The sequence below is a fragment of the Phytophthora infestans genome, genomic scaffold (genome assembly GCF_000142945.1).
Source record: "Phytophthora infestans T30-4 supercont1.1 genomic scaffold, whole genome shotgun sequence".
NCBI classification, from domain to species: domain Eukaryota; phylum Oomycota; class Peronosporomycetes; order Peronosporales; family Peronosporaceae; genus Phytophthora; species Phytophthora infestans.
In genome coordinates this window covers 3,618,480-3,635,653 of record NW_003303758.1, presented here as the reverse complement: position 1 = coordinate 3,635,653, position 17,174 = coordinate 3,618,480, and the positions used below count along the sequence as shown (strand labels likewise).

Here is a 17,174-nt window from a genome sequence, read left to right as displayed (position 1 = left end):
GACACCGGTCACTTTCTGGTTGAAAATCACCCTAGTCAGATCAAGAAACGCGACCACCTGCCCGAACGCATTTGATCGAGGCCGGACGACGATGCTGGCCCAGACAGCTCGACGAAGCGCTCAATATGGCGTTACCCACAGCTTTGCCGTCACTGTATGTTTCTTAGACCAATTGACGTTGCGAAGCTCCGCAGATTCATTTTGTTGACGTCGCACCACCCGAATACTGACCTTGTGCCTGACTTTGACTTGCAGAGAGGCTCTGGCTTAATCAGTAGCCGCTATCAGACAATGGTGAAGCCTGCGATGACTGCCCCTACCAAAACCACGCCGCTATTGTCGCGTCTCGGGCTGCAGGCGACCAAGACGCCAAAACAGCCGCTTGTGTACTCCACGAAAGCTCGGGTACGCAGTTGTTCAACAATTGCCTTGTCGTTGGCTGTTATATTAGCGCACTTTGTACTACAATGTGTTGACTATCGGTGACACTTCTTGTTGTGCAATTTTGCAGAAGTTTGCTGCCTCCACGGCCACGATTGAGAACGTGGCGGCCAACCGGCCGGTCGCGTACTGGATCTTCGGTACGGCGGCCATGGTTGGCGGTATGATTGCTGTCGGTGGTGCCACTCGCCTTACCCGATCGGGTTTGTCGATGGTGCAGTGGAAGCCACAGGGCAGTCTGCCGCCCATGACCCCTGAGGAGTGGGAAGCGCAGTTCGAGATCTACAAGCAATTCCCGGAATACCAGCAGCGCAAAAACATGGTACAATTGGTTGTGATATACCTGCTGCAATGGTTATTAAAGTGGGGGTGTGCTTGATGTGGTGTAGACGGTGGAGGACTTCAAGGGCATTTTCTGGTGGGAGTATGGTCACCGTATGCTTGGCCGCACCGTCGGTCTGGTGTACACCGCGCCATTGATCTACTTTATGTTGCGGAAGCGTCTGCCTCGGGAGCTGTACACGCGCTTTGGTGTGCTGTTCAGTCTGGGAGCTGCTCAAGGAGCCGTCGGCTGGTGGATGGTGCGCAGTGGTTTGGAAGAGCACGGCCACGAGCAACTGCAGAAGCGCAATGAAGTGCGCGTCAGTCCCTATCGTCTCGCTACTCATGTAAGTACTTCGAGTTGATGTCGACGGTAGAAACACCGATAACTAACGGGTGTTAGTTGCTGGTGACAGCTTGGATTTGCCTTCACGACGCTGGGTGTTCTTCTATGGACGGGTTTCAACCTGGTTGCACCTCCGTCACGTGCGACAATGACACGTGAGATGATATCGCCGGACGTGCTGAAGCAGGTGACTCGTATCCGTAAGATTCTGGGCCACGTTTCCACTGCTCTTGGCTACACTATCCTCTCTGGCGCGTTCGTGGCGGGTATCGACGCCGGTATGGCATTCAACACGTTCCCGAAGATGGACGAGCAGTGGATTCCCGACGACTTGTTCGTTCTTGAGCCCAAGTATAAGAATTTCTTCGAGAACGTGCCACTCGTGCAGTTGGACCATCGTGTCCTTGCACTGAGCACACTCACGGGCTTCACTGGTGTGTACGCGATGGCGCGCCGTCAGCACATCTGGAACCAGCTGCCTCAGCAGTCGCGTAACGCGCTGAACATGGCGCTGGGTGCTGCCAGTGGCCAGGTGCTGCTGGGGATCACCACGCTGATCAACTGCGTGCCAATTCCGCTCGGCATCGCGCATCAATGCGGCGCGATCGCACTCATGACAGCCACGCTCTGGTCTCAGCACACACTCAACTTTGCCAAGCCGCTCAAGAAGGCCGCTCAGACCGCCATCAAGGCCGCACCAAAGACACTGTAAGTGGTGCCATTGTTGCCGACAGTTTCCAACAATTTAGAATAAAACACAATAAAAAACACAAAAAATCGAACAGAATATGCGAACAGCTCCCCTTCAAAACCGTTCAAACTTACCACCTGATACATCACCCACCGTCACTTACGGAACGGCACGATGGATGACTCTGGTACGCATGCTTCCTGCACTTGTGATCTACCTTATCTCCACACCTTTTTCGCTGACGTTGTAGGACTGTTTCTTCTCTCTGTGCTCTAGCAACTGCGGGTGATCGACGCGGCATGTGGGCCATGGTCAAGGAGGGCTACGAAGGGCTCGTGAGTACCGTGATTCGCCCTCTAAGGGCGCAGTACATCCCCTCCGATCTCGGTCCGAAGCGCGCACAGATCGGAGACGTTTCGGTGCAGCGCGTGGACATCAAGCTCAAGAATCCGGCGGGTTATACTCTCGAATGCAGCTGGTGGAAGCCTCGCAAGCCCAAGACCGGCGAGATACAGGAGCAGGATAAGCGTCCGTGCATTGTCGTGCTTCACGGCAATAGTTCCTGTCGCCTCGGAGCGTTGGAGATCGTTATGTACGCATTACCGGCTGGCTTCACGGTGTTTGCACTGGATTTCTCCGGCTCCGGACTGTCCGAGGGCAAGTACGTGTCACTGGGCTACCATGAGCGGATGGACATTGCTACGGCGGTAAAACATGTAAGGAAAACAGGAGAAGCCTCGAGTTTGTGTCTCTGGGGACGCAGTATGGGTGCAGTGGCCGCACTCATGTATGCAGAATCCGATTCTGCAATAAACGCCATGGTACTGGACTCTCCTTTCTCGAGTCTACCGAGACTCGCCACAGAGCTGGTAGAGGACGGGAAACTGGGTGTACCTAAGATCGCAGTAAAGTTGGTGATGAGACTCATTCGACGGGACATCAAGAAACGAGCCAAGTTTGACATGTTCAAGCTAAAACCCATAGCCAAAGTCCACAAATGCTCCGTTCCGACGTTCTTCGTGGTGGGGTTACAGGATGAGTTGGTGGGACCACACCACGTGGAGGCGCTGTATAAACTTCACAATGGTCCGAATCAACTATTCAAGTTCCCGGGTGGCCACAACAGTCCTAGACCGTTCAATTTTTTCATCCAAGCGCTGCAATTCCTGCGAGTTATGGTAGGTTTGATGCCGCTGCCAGACGATCTATCGACGTTTGATCTCTCACCCGCTCAGCGTCAGCAAATGCAGTATGGGAATTTGGACAAAAAAGTGTCTCCTAAACGCAAAAAGCCTTCGCGAGTGTACAAGAATCCGCTGGAACCTGGGAATTCGATTGAGGCGGTGCACAAAATGTCTATTAAAGAGCTGAAGCAGTGTATTGACCGCGCCGGATACAGTGATGTTACGTGCATAGAGAAGAAGGAGATGGTGGACCTCGTGCTGAAGCTCTACGCGCGATATAGGAGATCCAGCAAGCAGGCAGCGGCGGATACACAACCCACTGTGACTGTGTCAACGTCAGAAGAAGAGGAGCCTGATGCTACACCTGCCTGTAAAGCAAGTCCAGAGAGCAAACCAGCGGCATTGGAAACTTCCAACTTTGGTACCCATCGGCGTCGTAGCGAAGGCGACGCTTTTCCTGCCGCGGCTGCTGCCGCCTCGGCCGAAGCAGAATCGTTGAGTTTTGCGTCGATAAAGAGTGCCACCTCCAGTGTTCTCTCAGACGCCGAGTTGGCTCGACGATTGAGTATTGATAATCCTAGTGATATGGAAGACGATTCAGAGGGCAAGGATGAGAAGTAACTGGTGAATTGCTGTGGATACTTTGAAGGGTATTTTGAAGTGAGCTTGTACCAGTATTTGTGGCTATTTTGATCGACAACAGCAGAGGGGGACTTAAAACTTCATATTATCAATACAGGAAGTCATCGACGCCAGGCTTCGCGGTCAGCATGAAATTAATGAGGCAGATTTTGACAAAATGCAATAAACCTGGATGACACCAGCAATATTTGTAGGACAACTATTTTCTCAATTGACCTGCAATGTTACGAGTTTACTGAAAAGCTAGAAGACTTCAAGCTTTTACTACATCTTACAAAAATTTTAAAGGCTTAAACGATGGAAAATTCAGTCTGTCACAGAAAGAAGTGGTTGCAGCTTCGAGCGCCACATCGAGTATTAGTTTCTTCGCGTTACAGGTTTCAATCGTTTCTTCGCGCTACAGATTTCTGGATTCCGGCAAGACTTTTCGCTTACACACATCAGGAAACAAACAGGCAAATCAACAGGGGATATGATGAGGGCATATAGCGCAGTGCAACGGGTCATGTTCAGTCAGTCAGTTAAATTTGTTGGGCAGAAAGACTGTCGCATGAGCTACGGAGCACATTAGCCCCTGCCAGCAAGCTTTGCAAGCCTTTGGCCTTCTCATCGCCAGTATTGCTTCGCGATCCGTTGTTGTCGTGGATGTGTCTGTCAACTTGGCTGCGTCCTCTAGCTAATTCTACCTCGAGCGTTTCAAGTGAAACATCTGACTAGTGGTTCCGTTATGGCCTCGTTCATTATTCGACTTACCTCCAATCGAACCTTTGGTCCAGGAATGTGGAGATCTTCTCAAACCATTTTCAAAAGGACGAGCGCATTAAAAAACTTCGACTCGACTTCCCCAGCTTTCATTTAGGCCACTCTCGACAACCGATTCAAAATGGAGGGCTACTTGATCCGTGTACCAGTTGAAGCGTGCTTTCAAGACTCTCGCCCTGCATGGAGGCAGATGTCTGACGCCAGAAGCCCGGTCTACTCACGTATCCTCTACTATATCGTCGAAGAAGGCTACCTTCGCGGCTACCGTTCACCATGTGCTCTTGACGCGCCCGTGGAATCGTTCCAGCTAACCAGCCATCGCATCGAAGTTAACGCCATGTACTCGCTCAACATCTTCGAGATAAAAGCGCGCGCTGTCAAGGTGCCACCGACGCAACACTTCGTAGAAGACACTTCGAGTTCGAGTTCAGAAAGCAACGATGAGGACGACGATAGCACCGCTAAACGCGTTGAACCGACGAGGTTACACAGGCCACAAGTCGCTCTCTCATCGTCCTCACAGTCACTAAGTGGCAGCTATCACGTTGTGTTCTTCGCACCCAACAAAGAGCTAGTCAAGAAATGGTCAGTCAAGTTATTGAACTGGAATCGGTATGTGTTTAGCTCCTGCAGTGATTCAGACGAAGCAGAACTCAAGTTATCGGAAGACGAGATCATCGAAGCTCTGCGCGTTGTGAACGCTACTGATCAGTTTCTGAGACCAATCCAGCTACGTGCTCTCGAAATTGCTCAAGACAAGGCCGTAAACTCCCTGTCTTCAGCTCAAGGCGGTGTCATTCCAACACCAGTTGATAAACAGAACGAGCCAAGCAGTGTACCAAGCACTCTTACCTCCACCGAGACCTCCACAGCTCTCGAGTATGCAGACGTCGTGAAGTCCTCGGATGTATCGACACAACCGTCGAATCCGTGGTGGGTATTGCCGTTAGGAAGATCCAAGAGGATTTCAGCGTACTCTTTAAGACGTTAGTACCATTTTTCTCAGCCTGCAGCTTGTAGTTGAACGCTCCCTTCAATGTCGTTCCCCTCGATAAAGTGGCAACTCACTTTCTGTGAGTATATTCCTACGATCTTAAACTCTCGATCCGCCTCTTGATTTTGGATAAAGCTATCAGCTTGTTCATCCATGGGGCCAATCGAATCCGTCGGAATCACGCGATAGGTCATTTTCATTGTGATGCGAGCACTGAGAGGCACTTCAGAGTTCTCCTCCTTCGAGACGTTGATGTCAATCGGCTCCATTGATGGTGCGTCTGGACAGATGCAATACTTTTCATTGCCAAACAGAAGATGTAAGGCGTCGAGGATATCCCCTCCGCCATGAGTGCGCGAGCTGTAGATTATCACTTGACGGGCAAACCGTAGCGCAGTCATCTCTTCTGCAAACATAGCTGCGTCTCCTGCTCGTGTTTTCGACGCGAAAGTTTGTTCCGCTTCCGTGCACTTCAAGATCTCAAGTGTCAGCGCAAGGATATTCGCTTCCAGCGAAGCCCCAGCAAGCACAAGACCATTAATCTTAACGCAATCGCGCTGCAAATCTTTCAAAGCTTGACCAAGTATCCACGACTTGTAGCGTTCTTCTCGTGCTGTCCCGTTTCGTCGGTCCATCTGCGAGTACAGCGAATGCAGCGGGATCATCAAGGACTGCTGATCGTTAGCATTCGCAGTGGCATGCGTCAATATCTCTGTCCATGTGGCAAATGGATCGGGGTCTTCTGACGATCTCGCAGGTTCATCATTCAGTTCGCGCATTCGTGCGAATACTTTGCTTTGGCTCATCTCAGCAGAGATCAGCCTTGCCCACCTTGTAGCTTCGGCGCCAGAACTTACGTCCAACACCAGTCGCATCCTGCCAGTTGGGTCGAAGAACGCGAAGGCATTGCGATGCACCGTTCCCGACTCCTCTTCTTGGATGCTTTTCCTCACACTCCAGTCGGTCTCGGAGAGATCAATCTGGCTTAGCGAGCTGCTGGCTTTCATTAGACGTTTGCTGGTGTCCGATACGCTGCCGTCTCGTAGCCGTCCCAGTTCGAACACAAAGTCCGCACAATGCGTTCGACTCGAGAAAAAGTAGAGGACGTGGTTGTCACACAGACACGCATATTCCTTGCGCTGTGATCTCCAGAAGGGTCCCCACTCTGCAGTGACCACCCATCCTTCCAGAATAACAGTGACGCCTCCGTCCTTGCCAGCAATATCCCATGACAATCTTCGAACCAAACTCTCGTTATCTTCCTCTAGAAAAGACGCGGATGCACTCGAATCAAGATTTAGATGAGTCAATGTCTTGACCATCCTCCTCACCAATGACAACAACTCGCATATGCTCAAGGTGTTACCACCCAGAATCGCATCACGCAGAAGAAACACCAATCCTCGCACGTCCTTATGAAATAGATGGATGAGCTCGATCAGCTGCATCCCCGCCCGAAGAAGGACACGAGCCGTATTTTTTCGCTGTTTGGCGTTGCGTCTGACCGCTTGAAAACGAGTAAACAGCAAGCGCTTCTTCTTATTCCGTGGTCGCGTTCGAAGACGTGATCGAATCACCTGGGAGTGCTGAATTAGATCCTTAAACCTCACCAGTGGATGGTTTGTTGTGCTTTGGTTCGTCGATGTCTCCTCTCGAAAAGCCCGGTCTTGTTTCACTTGGTGCAATGGAAGTAAAGTCGTTGAGACTGGTCGAGCTGCTTCCAGCACCTTATGAGACGACGAGTTGATGATCGGCGAGATCCTGCGGGAGCGCCGAAAGCTACGATCGGGAATCCACTCTGGAGTGTCTATACTAGCAAGTTGAAACTCGAGAATATCCAGCTCTTCCACTTCATCGACCACAAGCGCCTGGTCCTTGAGTTCTGCGTGGTCAAAAAGCAAGATATCCATCAGTATTTGAGCCCTAATGACAGCTCATTCCCCAGTTCTGTTGCACCTGATTCCATCCGAACTAGAGTTAGCTTTCCTCGAGACAATTGCGAGATTGAACGACAATCCAACGCCGTCTCAGTAGCTGGATCGCTGTCACAATTATTATCACCACAAGAGCCGACGTCTCTGTTTCCGTCGACTCCATTGGTTTTCTGAAAACTGGCACGTTTCTCCAGCGTCCTCACGAGATCAGCAACCGTCATCGTGGCAGCGCACTCCATTCGAACTAGCTCGTCCGTCGGAAGAACCACCCTACAGTTCAAGCCACACGACACTTAGTCAGTCCACTGTTCTCTGCCAACGCAGCTTAACGCTCACCTGACACACGTCGTTGCCTTCATCTTGGCCGCTTGAACTTCAGATCTTGCTTCACTTGAAGGTCCGTTTCATTGACCAAACGCCACTGCGCCCGACCCTACGGCAGCTAATTGTGTCTTTGATCGTCCCAAGACTGGGCGATCAACTAAACTGAGACTTCTACTCATCTTCGTTTTCTTTTTATTTTATGCTTAGTGAGGGATGTAGGCGTTGCCAAAGATATCTGGTTTTTCTCGTACGAGATCCCAGACCCATGGTTCGTCATTTTTCGGATTGTAGGTCGTCAATGGGAAGCTGTACGGGAGTGGCAACAGCTCTGTCGGTTGTTCTGCTACGTCGGAATGTTCAGCCGCTTTACTCCCAATCGTCACAAGACGTGGTGAAGTTCCTGCATTGCTGTGACGTCCCAATAGAGGAGGCAAGAACATGACACCGAGCTCATACGACCGGATCATGAACTGCGTCTTGTTCTTCTGGAGCGAGCCCCACGCCGCTTTGCTCAAGTTTGAGCTGGTGACGATGGCCCAGTCTAGCTCCCCTGCTTTATCCTCGCTCGCGTTAAAGCGAGCGTACGACTTGATGTGTGGCATGGCGTTTTGGCGGTGAAGTTCTGCCGGCGGCATCCACTTCCGCAGGTATTTGTGCAGGAATGGCTTCATGTTCTTCAATGGACAAGGGATCGAGCGCCCAGAGTTCCATCCCTCGAGCGAGTTTCTCTGTACATTATCAGATAAATAGTTTATGCTTGAGCAAAAGCTTGAAAGTGTTGAAAGGCAGGCTTACCACATCTTCAACCGCGGGCCAAATTACGTGCAGTGCTTGAACTGGCATGGATGTGGACGAGATATGTTTCTTCCCTGGCAACAAGCTCTCTGCAAACTCTCCAAAGAGCCACTTCTCGTCAAGGGATCCCAAGCTAGAAAACTACATAGACATAACATATATCGGGTGAGTTTGACAAGTTGCAACATTTAATTCGAGAGGTTCCACGCATTCACGTACCTGGCATATCAACGGATTGTCTGTCGGAGGGATTTTGTACATTTTCAGAAGTCTGGTCAGGCACGAGCAATGCACACACGGTTAGGTAAATGATCCACACTCCGAAATTTCAAAGAGGAGCATGCAAAACTTACTTGCGCACGCGGAGATGTCCGTACTTTTCCATATCTATCCAGTATAAAAACTATAAGTGCACGTGATCACAGCTCCATCCTCTATCTCACCCCCCCCCACCTTTGCCTTTGTGAACACCAGGAACGGATGGAACCAACGCAACTCTTGCACTTGAGAAGTCGAATCGCTTGAGTTCTCCACAAAACAGCTTGACTGGCGCTCCCAGCGACGACAGGTAGTGGACCAGATCTGCCTCAAAGTCACTAGAACTTTTGGCGACAGCCTCTTTCTCTTCCTCGTCGCTGTCAGTAAGAACCTTGAGCCCAAAGTCCTGGTACCATAAGCCCTGCGTCTTGGTATTCCAGTCGTTGGACAGGAAGTTAGCTGTGAAGATCGCCACCCGCACTCTCTCCGGGTATAGCGCCACCAGCATCTTGGTATGGTGCGTTCCGTATGGAATAGGCAGCGGCGGCGCCACAGGCGTCACATTGGAGTAATCTCGACACTCTTTCGTCATTCTGCAGCCGCAACATAACAACAAAAACGTCATTAATTGATAATTAAAATCAGTGTTGCGCGAGTCACTAACCCCTGTCGGTCTCTCTCTCCGTGCACCAGCACAACTGGCACTTCCTTAAGTCGGGGACATTCGGTGAACAGCCACGGCAGATCGAACATATAGTTGGTCAGTAAGCATCGGGAAAAGTCTCCCTCTAACAGATCGCTCAGACGCTTGGCGTGCACTGAGAATGGCAGACCAAAAGTGTGTACCTTAGTAAAATGAAGAGAACGCAGGACAGAGGGGTTTACGCACAGTTATGGGAGGCTGGGGCAGTTTTCAGTCTATTCAAGTAGAAGCCCAGTTCAGAGGGTGTCGTATCAGCGTCTGTGCTCGTCGCGAGCTTCTGTCGCTTAAACGCGCGAGCGTCGTCCGCCATTGAAGACTTCAACTTCTTATTAATACACGTAGCAATAGCTGTGTTTGCCACATCAAAACTGCGCACTCCACAGCTGTGCAACCTAAGAACCAAATATCATTTGATATTTATGACAGTAGTAGTACTATTTTCGATATTAATAGTAGCTCAGTTTTCAAAAGTTAGCATAATATTTTAATATTAGCTTGAAAAACTTGAAAATATTAGATACTATTAATAGATGATATTATTTGATGCTTTCCCCACTTAAGTACATTTCTTTCCACCTTTCCCTCTGCTGAGTGATCCGAGGACTCACCAAAGAACTCTTTCGGTCAAGCTCTAGAACAGCAGTAGTGATGACAGGCTTTAAAAATGGCAAGTATTTGCTCTACACCTTTGCCGGTCCAAGTTGGCGGTACTGTAGAGCAATATGAACAGCAAATATTGTAAAAAGAAAATAGTTAAATAAAATGAAAGCGGAAAAGTAAAGTTTAAATTTGATAAAAAAAATTGCGCAGCAAAGTGAGGAAATCGTAGACAAAAGTGGCGCAAGCCCAAAACGACGCTGATCACGCCCCATAACGCATATCATCCATGCGTTCAGCAGCTGCCACTGCGTGCTGGCAGTGCAGAGCCAATTTTGCAACCAAACGCAAGGTCATGCAGCCTGTGACGCCTAGCAGCACGCTCCAAAACGCGCCTCTCCCTGCTGCCCGCGTGGGCGTGAAGCAACGAGATCCTCTCGCGCAAGTGCAAGATCATTCTTGATCTTTCCTTTGAGTACACTGAAACAACCTGTTTGGATAATAATATAAGCATTAGACAAAGTTAAACAGCCTCACCTTACATACACTTACCCTCAATTGGGCTGCACATTGGCGAGTAGAGTGCCAAGCGAAGCAAGACGAGATCTTCATGCTCCGCTACGCACGCCTCCGTTTGATTATGTGGTGGGGCGTTATCCAGCACAACGACGATCTTTTTGTCGTAAAAAAGGTATTGGTAGGTGTCTGAGGCCTTCACTTTAGCATGGATCTCCTCGACAAAAGCAGCATTCTGCTCCATTTTGATGCTGCCGCGCTACAGGCAATATTGCCCCAAGACCATCCCCGTTGATACGGCACATTGTATCGGCAGATTCGGACCTTTGGACGGGGGTAAAACCAGCGTAGCTCGCTCTCCCTTTTTGGCGCTCCCTTGGCTTCGTCTGCAGTATACGTTGAAGTTGGTTAAATCATAGGACACTACGAAGTCTCCGTCAAGTATATGGGTTCTAAGCTTTTCAGAAACTCCTTTCTCTTGGTCTAATTAGCTTCATTATTGAAGGTTTGGGCTCCACGTGGACCTGTATACATGGTATACACATACATTTAGCTTGTGAGTGTACATCAATACTCAATTGTAATATAACCTTGTATACCTGCTTCAGCGTGAACAGGTTCCCCGTCAGTTTTTTGCTGATGGTGGACAAGCTGAGCCGCACGCCGAAGTCAAAGTGCAGCATCGCGGCCATCTGCTCGAGGGTGTACGTGCAGTTATCGTCGATATTCTCTTCTAGGGCAGCCTCCATCTCAGGTGTGCACTTAGTGCAGGAGATGCGTGGCCCACTGCGTGGCAGAGGCTCCACCCGACCTGTGGCTATGATTTGGCGGCTGGTTGACTCGGGGATTCCGTTGTGCTCTACAGCCAGCTGCCAGTTCCCCCCTCGCGGAATGCATCAAGAACGCGGGTCTTGGCAGCAGCAGAGTGGGTTGTCGACATCGGCACGGGGAGGCAGTGTGCAGGGGACAACTTGATAAGTAGGACTCCAAAGCAAGAATGAGGAACTCCTCACCATTTTGATCTGCACAGGATCCCCTTTGAACTGCAAAGAAACCGTTTACTCAACATTTTTTTATAAGTAACAAAATTGTAGATTTACTTCAGGAAAATTTGTGCTACTTCAAATACCACTTCACCACATTACTCTACACCTTTGCCAGTCCAAATCGGCGACAGTGTAAAGCAAAGCGGTGTGAAGTAACTTAAGTGACAAAGAAATTTTTAATTTTTATTTTCAAAAATTGACTTTAGAGCAATGGCGATTTAGTGCAGAGCTAACTGGTGGTCGGCATCAAAACCTCTTCTTCTGGCATCATGCCAACAGAACCAAAGCATGGCCTCGCGGCCCGGACACGCGTTCTCGACGCACACAAGGCTGGGCAGGACTGGGCCTTAGTAGCCGATTGCAACGGAATTCCAGCTACAACGGCTCGGACTATCGTCGAGCGAGGAACCCCGGACATCAAGAAGAGAGGCGGCGCGCGGGCGACATGCACTAAGTGCACGCCGGAGATGGAGGAGGCCCTCGTAGAATACCTGGAGGATAACTGCCAATACACGCTCGTGCAGATGCAGGAGATGCTGCACTTCGACTTTGGAAGTTTCGTGTCAGCACCTGCGGTCAAAGCGCCACGACCGCCGGATGCAGCTTGCTTGAAAACGCTGCAGAGCATAGCTTGCCATGTATGAATCTGCGCTTGGTTAACAAGATGGCGCGCCACTGTGCGTTGTCAGTGGCGGCAGCTATTCGTAGCGAACCTATGGAGTACGGCACGTAAAGTTTTGCACTACACTAAATCAACTTTGCATGACAGGCTTTTTCTAAAAAAATAAATTCAAAAATTAAAAAAAATTAATTACGGGACGTTCCACTTTGCTTTACACTGTCGCCGATTTGGACTGGCAAAGGTGTAGAGTACCGCCAACTTGGACCGGCAAAGGTGTCGTATTTCACTGTGACACAGACAAAGCCGATCGGGATGGAAAACTGCAAACGTTTGCAGTTGTTTATAGTCGATAGAGCGAAATCAAGGTATTTTTCTTGTTCTCTGCCGAAAACCGCGTCCACATCGTGCGTCTAATAAACCTGTAGAATGTGACGCTAGATTAATGCGCTCAGCAGTACCAACACACCACACCAACCTTGCCGTCACTCTCACAATCGTCCCGGGCTCCATCTCTCTCACGGTTGATTATTAATACTTCAGCTAGTCGAACGTTAATGACATATGGCTGGTAGATTTACACAGATTATGCTATCTTTGAAAAATACATTATCGTTTTAACTAAAACTTAGTTGATATTTAATATCATTTGTCTCAGAAGGTAACATTAGGTGATATTTCTTATATAAACTGGTCTACAGGTAATATATACAAAAGCACACACATTGCATTCCATACTCACCTGCTCCTCACGCCGCTTGTCCTTCATGAAGGTGATGATAGCAGAGATGTCGGGGAACAGCTCCTTACATCCCTGCCCCTTCATCGTCTTGGAGGTGACGTGGCCGCTAAAGGTCAGCAGCTCACGGGCTATCTTCTCCACCCAAATCTCTTGCATCCTGCGAACGGCGTCCCACTTTTCGCGGATAGTGTAAAATGAGCAAGCCATACAAAGAATTAGGTAGCGAGCTGATGTAACCATTCAATTTTTACGATAAGATGATTGGATTTTTTTTGATTGGATATTAATTGCCACTGTTTACTATGGAGCGGCTATGAAATGCCGGTTTTTGCGTTACCGGCAGGGGTTAATGGTAACTCCAAAATCGGTGAAGTTAATGTTGTGATTACCTAATATTTTTTTACTAACTTTGTCCATAAAACTGTGAGTATTAGGCACTTACAACACGCGGCATAATGTAGTACATGTGGCAATATTGAGCCTAATTGGGTGACAAACTACATGATAGACAAGAGGAGCGATCTGCTAGCACTGCAGCGTATGTGCGAACGTCTCGCAAACCGGTATTTTGAAAGTTATAATGTAATAATTTTTAAATATTTGATTCTTTAGGCTGTAGACATGGATTTACGTATCAGAAGCCCCAACCAACGAAGAAGAGTGCGAAGGACTTGGAAGAAACTCGTGCTTAGTGTGCCCTTGCGTTTTGGAGGACCTACGAAGATTATGGGTCGTCAGAAATTTTAAAGGGGATGAAACTGCGATTAACTTCGACATGCCACCCTCACGCATTTGGGCTGGTCGGGAACGGCGGGACGCTGCTCGATTGGCAAACACGTCGAAGCACGCAGGATGGATGACGGCAGTACTTACAACTCGCGCGGACGGTAAGTTTTTACTTTTTTTTCCGAATGATGTAATATTTTTCATTAATTATTTTTTTTTGCAGAAAAAGTTACCCATTCTGTTCATCGTGTGTGGTAAGATTGGAGGTCGAATTGAAGCCAACGAGCTCCAGAATTGTCCACTCGGGCATTTCTACACTATCCAGGAGAGCGCCTGGATGGACGCAATAACTTGGGAATTCTATGCTAAGAAGCTTACTGAAATATGAGGTAGAAGGACCCACTGTCCTGCTTCTTAACAACTTTGAGTGTCAAGTTTCAGAAGCCGGATACGGTTGTAGCTGAAGAAGCTAATACCACCGTAGTTCCACTGCCTCCAAACAGCACAGCAGCGTGTCCTGGATGTCGGGGTCATGGGGCCGCTACAAGCGAAAATGCGGACTAATTGGTCCGGCATAATGGGCAAGCAAAAGCGAATTCGTGCGATTCGGGCTACAATTGGCGCTTGGAACGACATTCCGGCGAACACAGTAATTCTTAGCTTTAAAAAGGCTATTCCTCAATATCCTGAGATTTTTGCAGCATATTCGGTTTTCAATCAGTTTTCTTGTTCGAATTCAGATTTTTCGATCAATCAAGGTCTTGATTTTTATAGATGCCGTCTTTTCCGTCGCACAATTTATTATAGGGGGTGGCAGTCAGGGATGCCGCCTAAATCTGTCGCTGTCTGTAAGACCCTCCTACCGAGCTTGAGAGCTCTTTGCTGTCGCGTGGTCGGGGGTAAGACGCGTGCCCAGTGATCCAGCAAGCGGACAAAGGCTCTTGCACCATTTATTTTTGCTTTAAAACAAAAAATGTTAAGAGTTGCAATACTTAGTAAAAAAAGGCACACCAACAAAAGGGGCAACACACCACACTAAAAATACGGGAGGTTTCGCAAATGAGCCAGCACAGCCACAAATACAAGTTAATTTCACCAGGACTCGTCTGGGCTTGATTTTATAGCACTGCGGTAAGACCTAGAACATAACGACATTCTTACTGAACGAATTGAGCACAACATGAAGGATAAACTCGTGGTGCGCACTGGGCGGCTTTCATAGAATGATTAGTTCCGGAGACACTATGTTGTATTCCGACTTTTCAGCTGCCCTACTAGCATTTTAACGTCCGACCAGTGAGCTACATCATTGCACGATAGACCACATTGAGCGCTACGAAGACAATCTGGCGACAACACGGCATGAACTGCGCAACATAGTGACAAAATACAAGTCAACGCGCTGCAAGGCATCTGGGGAACGCTGCTACTGCCGCTACAAGCTACTAGAATACCAAGAAAGTGAAGGAATGATTGTATTTGAGCAATGTGCACACCTAATGGCTGACGATGCCCCGCCATCTCCTGCAACAGCAAAACTGACTAATGAAATGAAATGCTACCTTGTCAGTAAGCTTGAAAACACCCCTTCAATGGTTGCACAAGCACTATACTCCTTTCTGTGTCGTGAGATAAGAGGCCAGAGAATTGGTGGGTCACCTCCCCAGCTAGCGCTGATGCAGAGCTTCCAGAAAGGCTGGTGTTACAAAAATAGGCCGGACTCTATGGAACCTGCTCTCAAGATTTGTCGACAGTGCATGTACGATTGTGGAGCTTCAACTAGAGCTTGGGATCGAGATCCTGATTCATTGCTAGTGTTTTGTGATACAAAAGTGGTGGATGGCGCTGGTGAGCCATCCCTTGGCACTGGCGAGCTGGGTAACCCATTTCGTATTGGCTTAACATGTACTAGACTACTGAAGCGCCATGTGGATGCGTAACAGACTCCTCCCCTTACAGCAGTATCGCACCTGGACACTACACACGACTGCGTAAAGCAGAAATACTCAGCTTCAGTTGTCGGTATTTCAGATCGTGCTGAGGGCTTCTTGCCTATTCTGTACTGCTGTACGTCACAGCGTCCCCAAGAAGTTGTTGCTTGGTACTTGGCTTTTCTAAAACGCGTGATTATTGAGTTCTTCAACGTGCATTTTTCGCCCCGACCTTGACAAGATGGACGCTAATAAAGCTCAGTACAACGCCAGCAGTAGCGAGCTACCTAATAGCACAGTTCTCATGTGCTGGTTTCATGTCACGCAATATGTGTATAAACGTGCGCACGATGCAAAGCTGGATGGGGTATCGATTGAGCTGCTAGACAGATGTGACAATGAGCGGTGCTTCCACGAGCGGCTTGACGACGATCTGAAGTGGCGAGTTTATGAATCCTGCGTCGGGATTTGTCAAGGATAATGCATCTCACTATCCTGGTACACTGTACCTGTTGTACCTGAGACCTCTCTAAGGTGATTGACTGAACTATACTATTGTATAGTGTACGCCAGAGTGTACAGGCCTCTGGCCTCCTCACCACTAATTATTCAATTCACTCTTCTTTTTCTCCCTTTCCTCACAAGTGTCTACTCTACACGTCTGTTCCCATCCGCTCACCGTAACAGGTTATGAGCTCAAGCCAAGCCTCAAGCGACGACTTCCCGCGTCTTATCGGCGCAGAGAACTTTGATGTCTGGAAGGCCCGCGTGTGCGCAGCCCTCGACGGCAAGCATCTCCTCGGCTTCGCAGTGACTCTGACTATGCCAACTGCCCCGACACGAGACGCTCCGTCGGCGGATATGTGACTATGCTCGCAAGCAGTCCAATTTCATGGCTTTCGCGCAAGCACCACACTGTGGTTCTCTCAACAACAGAGGCAGAGTATATCGCCCTGTGCCATTGCATGCAAGAGATGATATTCCTCAAACTGCTCCTCCCAGAGTTAGGCTTTGCCACAACACAGGCCAACCTTATTCATGAGGACAACCAGAGCTGCATTAAAATCTGCTACAACCCGGAACTTCACGGACGATCAAAGCACATACACGTACGCTACTGTTTCGTACAAGAGAAAGTTGAGCGACACGAATTCTCCGTCGCCTATTGCAATACCAAAGAGATGGTGGCTGACATCTTCACAAAAGCTTTAGATAAGCATCAGTTTAAAGAACTAAGGACCAAGCTCAGGATGAAATCCCTGAATGCTTTACGGACTTCCGCATAGTGTGCGAGAATAACACTAATGCATGAAGCATGCCTAATCCAATTGCGTTCTTTTATTTTTTCCCACTGGGTTTTATATTTTGTTCGCACAAAGGTTTTCTCCTCACTGAGGTTTCCCTGGTCTAGCACCGAATTATAATAGGCATATGTAGCAGCAATCCATGCAAGACAACCATATGACAGGACAAACGGTATTAACTGGGCAAACCTGCCGAAATCCCAACCGCTAAGGCTACAAGCTACTCCTTCTTGAAAGCGATAAACAGACGAATGAAGGCAAAGTAGTGGATCCAGTTCATCTCCTCATCATCCACTGC

At 48.8% G+C, this 17,174-nt stretch overlaps 3 protein-coding genes across 3 annotated transcripts; 2 read left to right on the top strand and 1 right to left on the bottom strand.

The window, feature by feature from the left end:
* Positions 1-23: 23 nt before the first annotated feature.
* PITG_00688 (cytochrome oxidase assembly protein, putative) lies at positions 24-1,820 on the top strand (the record flags this gene model as incomplete). Its single annotated transcript, XM_002909216.1, has 5 exons — positions 24-154; positions 256-405; positions 512-763; positions 831-1,109; positions 1,179-1,820. 5 exons carry the CDS (start codon positions 92-94, stop codon positions 1,818-1,820), a joined length of 1,386 nt encoding a protein of 461 aa, XP_002909262.1.
* A 153-nt stretch (positions 1,821-1,973) lies between these two features.
* On the top strand, positions 1,974-3,604 carry PITG_00687 (serine protease family S09X, putative; the record flags this gene model as incomplete). The annotated part of the gene is made up of 3 exons (XM_002909215.1): positions 1,974-1,986; positions 2,076-3,353; positions 3,471-3,604. The coding sequence occupies 3 exons, from the start codon at positions 1,974-1,976 to the stop codon at positions 3,602-3,604; spliced, it is 1,425 nt and encodes a 474-aa protein (XP_002909261.1).
* Positions 3,605-4,655: 1,051 nt separating this feature from the next.
* On the bottom strand, positions 4,656-9,717 carry PITG_00686 (tyrosyl-DNA phosphodiesterase, putative; the record flags this gene model as incomplete). Its single annotated transcript, XM_002909214.1, has 10 exons — positions 4,656-4,694; positions 5,240-5,362; positions 5,456-7,263; positions 7,443-7,585; positions 7,952-8,367; positions 8,435-8,567; positions 8,788-8,821; positions 8,888-9,285; positions 9,357-9,510; positions 9,582-9,717. 10 exons carry the CDS (start codon positions 9,703-9,705, stop codon positions 4,656-4,658), a joined length of 3,372 nt encoding a protein of 1,123 aa, XP_002909260.1.
* Positions 9,718-17,174: the final 7,457 nt, after the last annotated feature.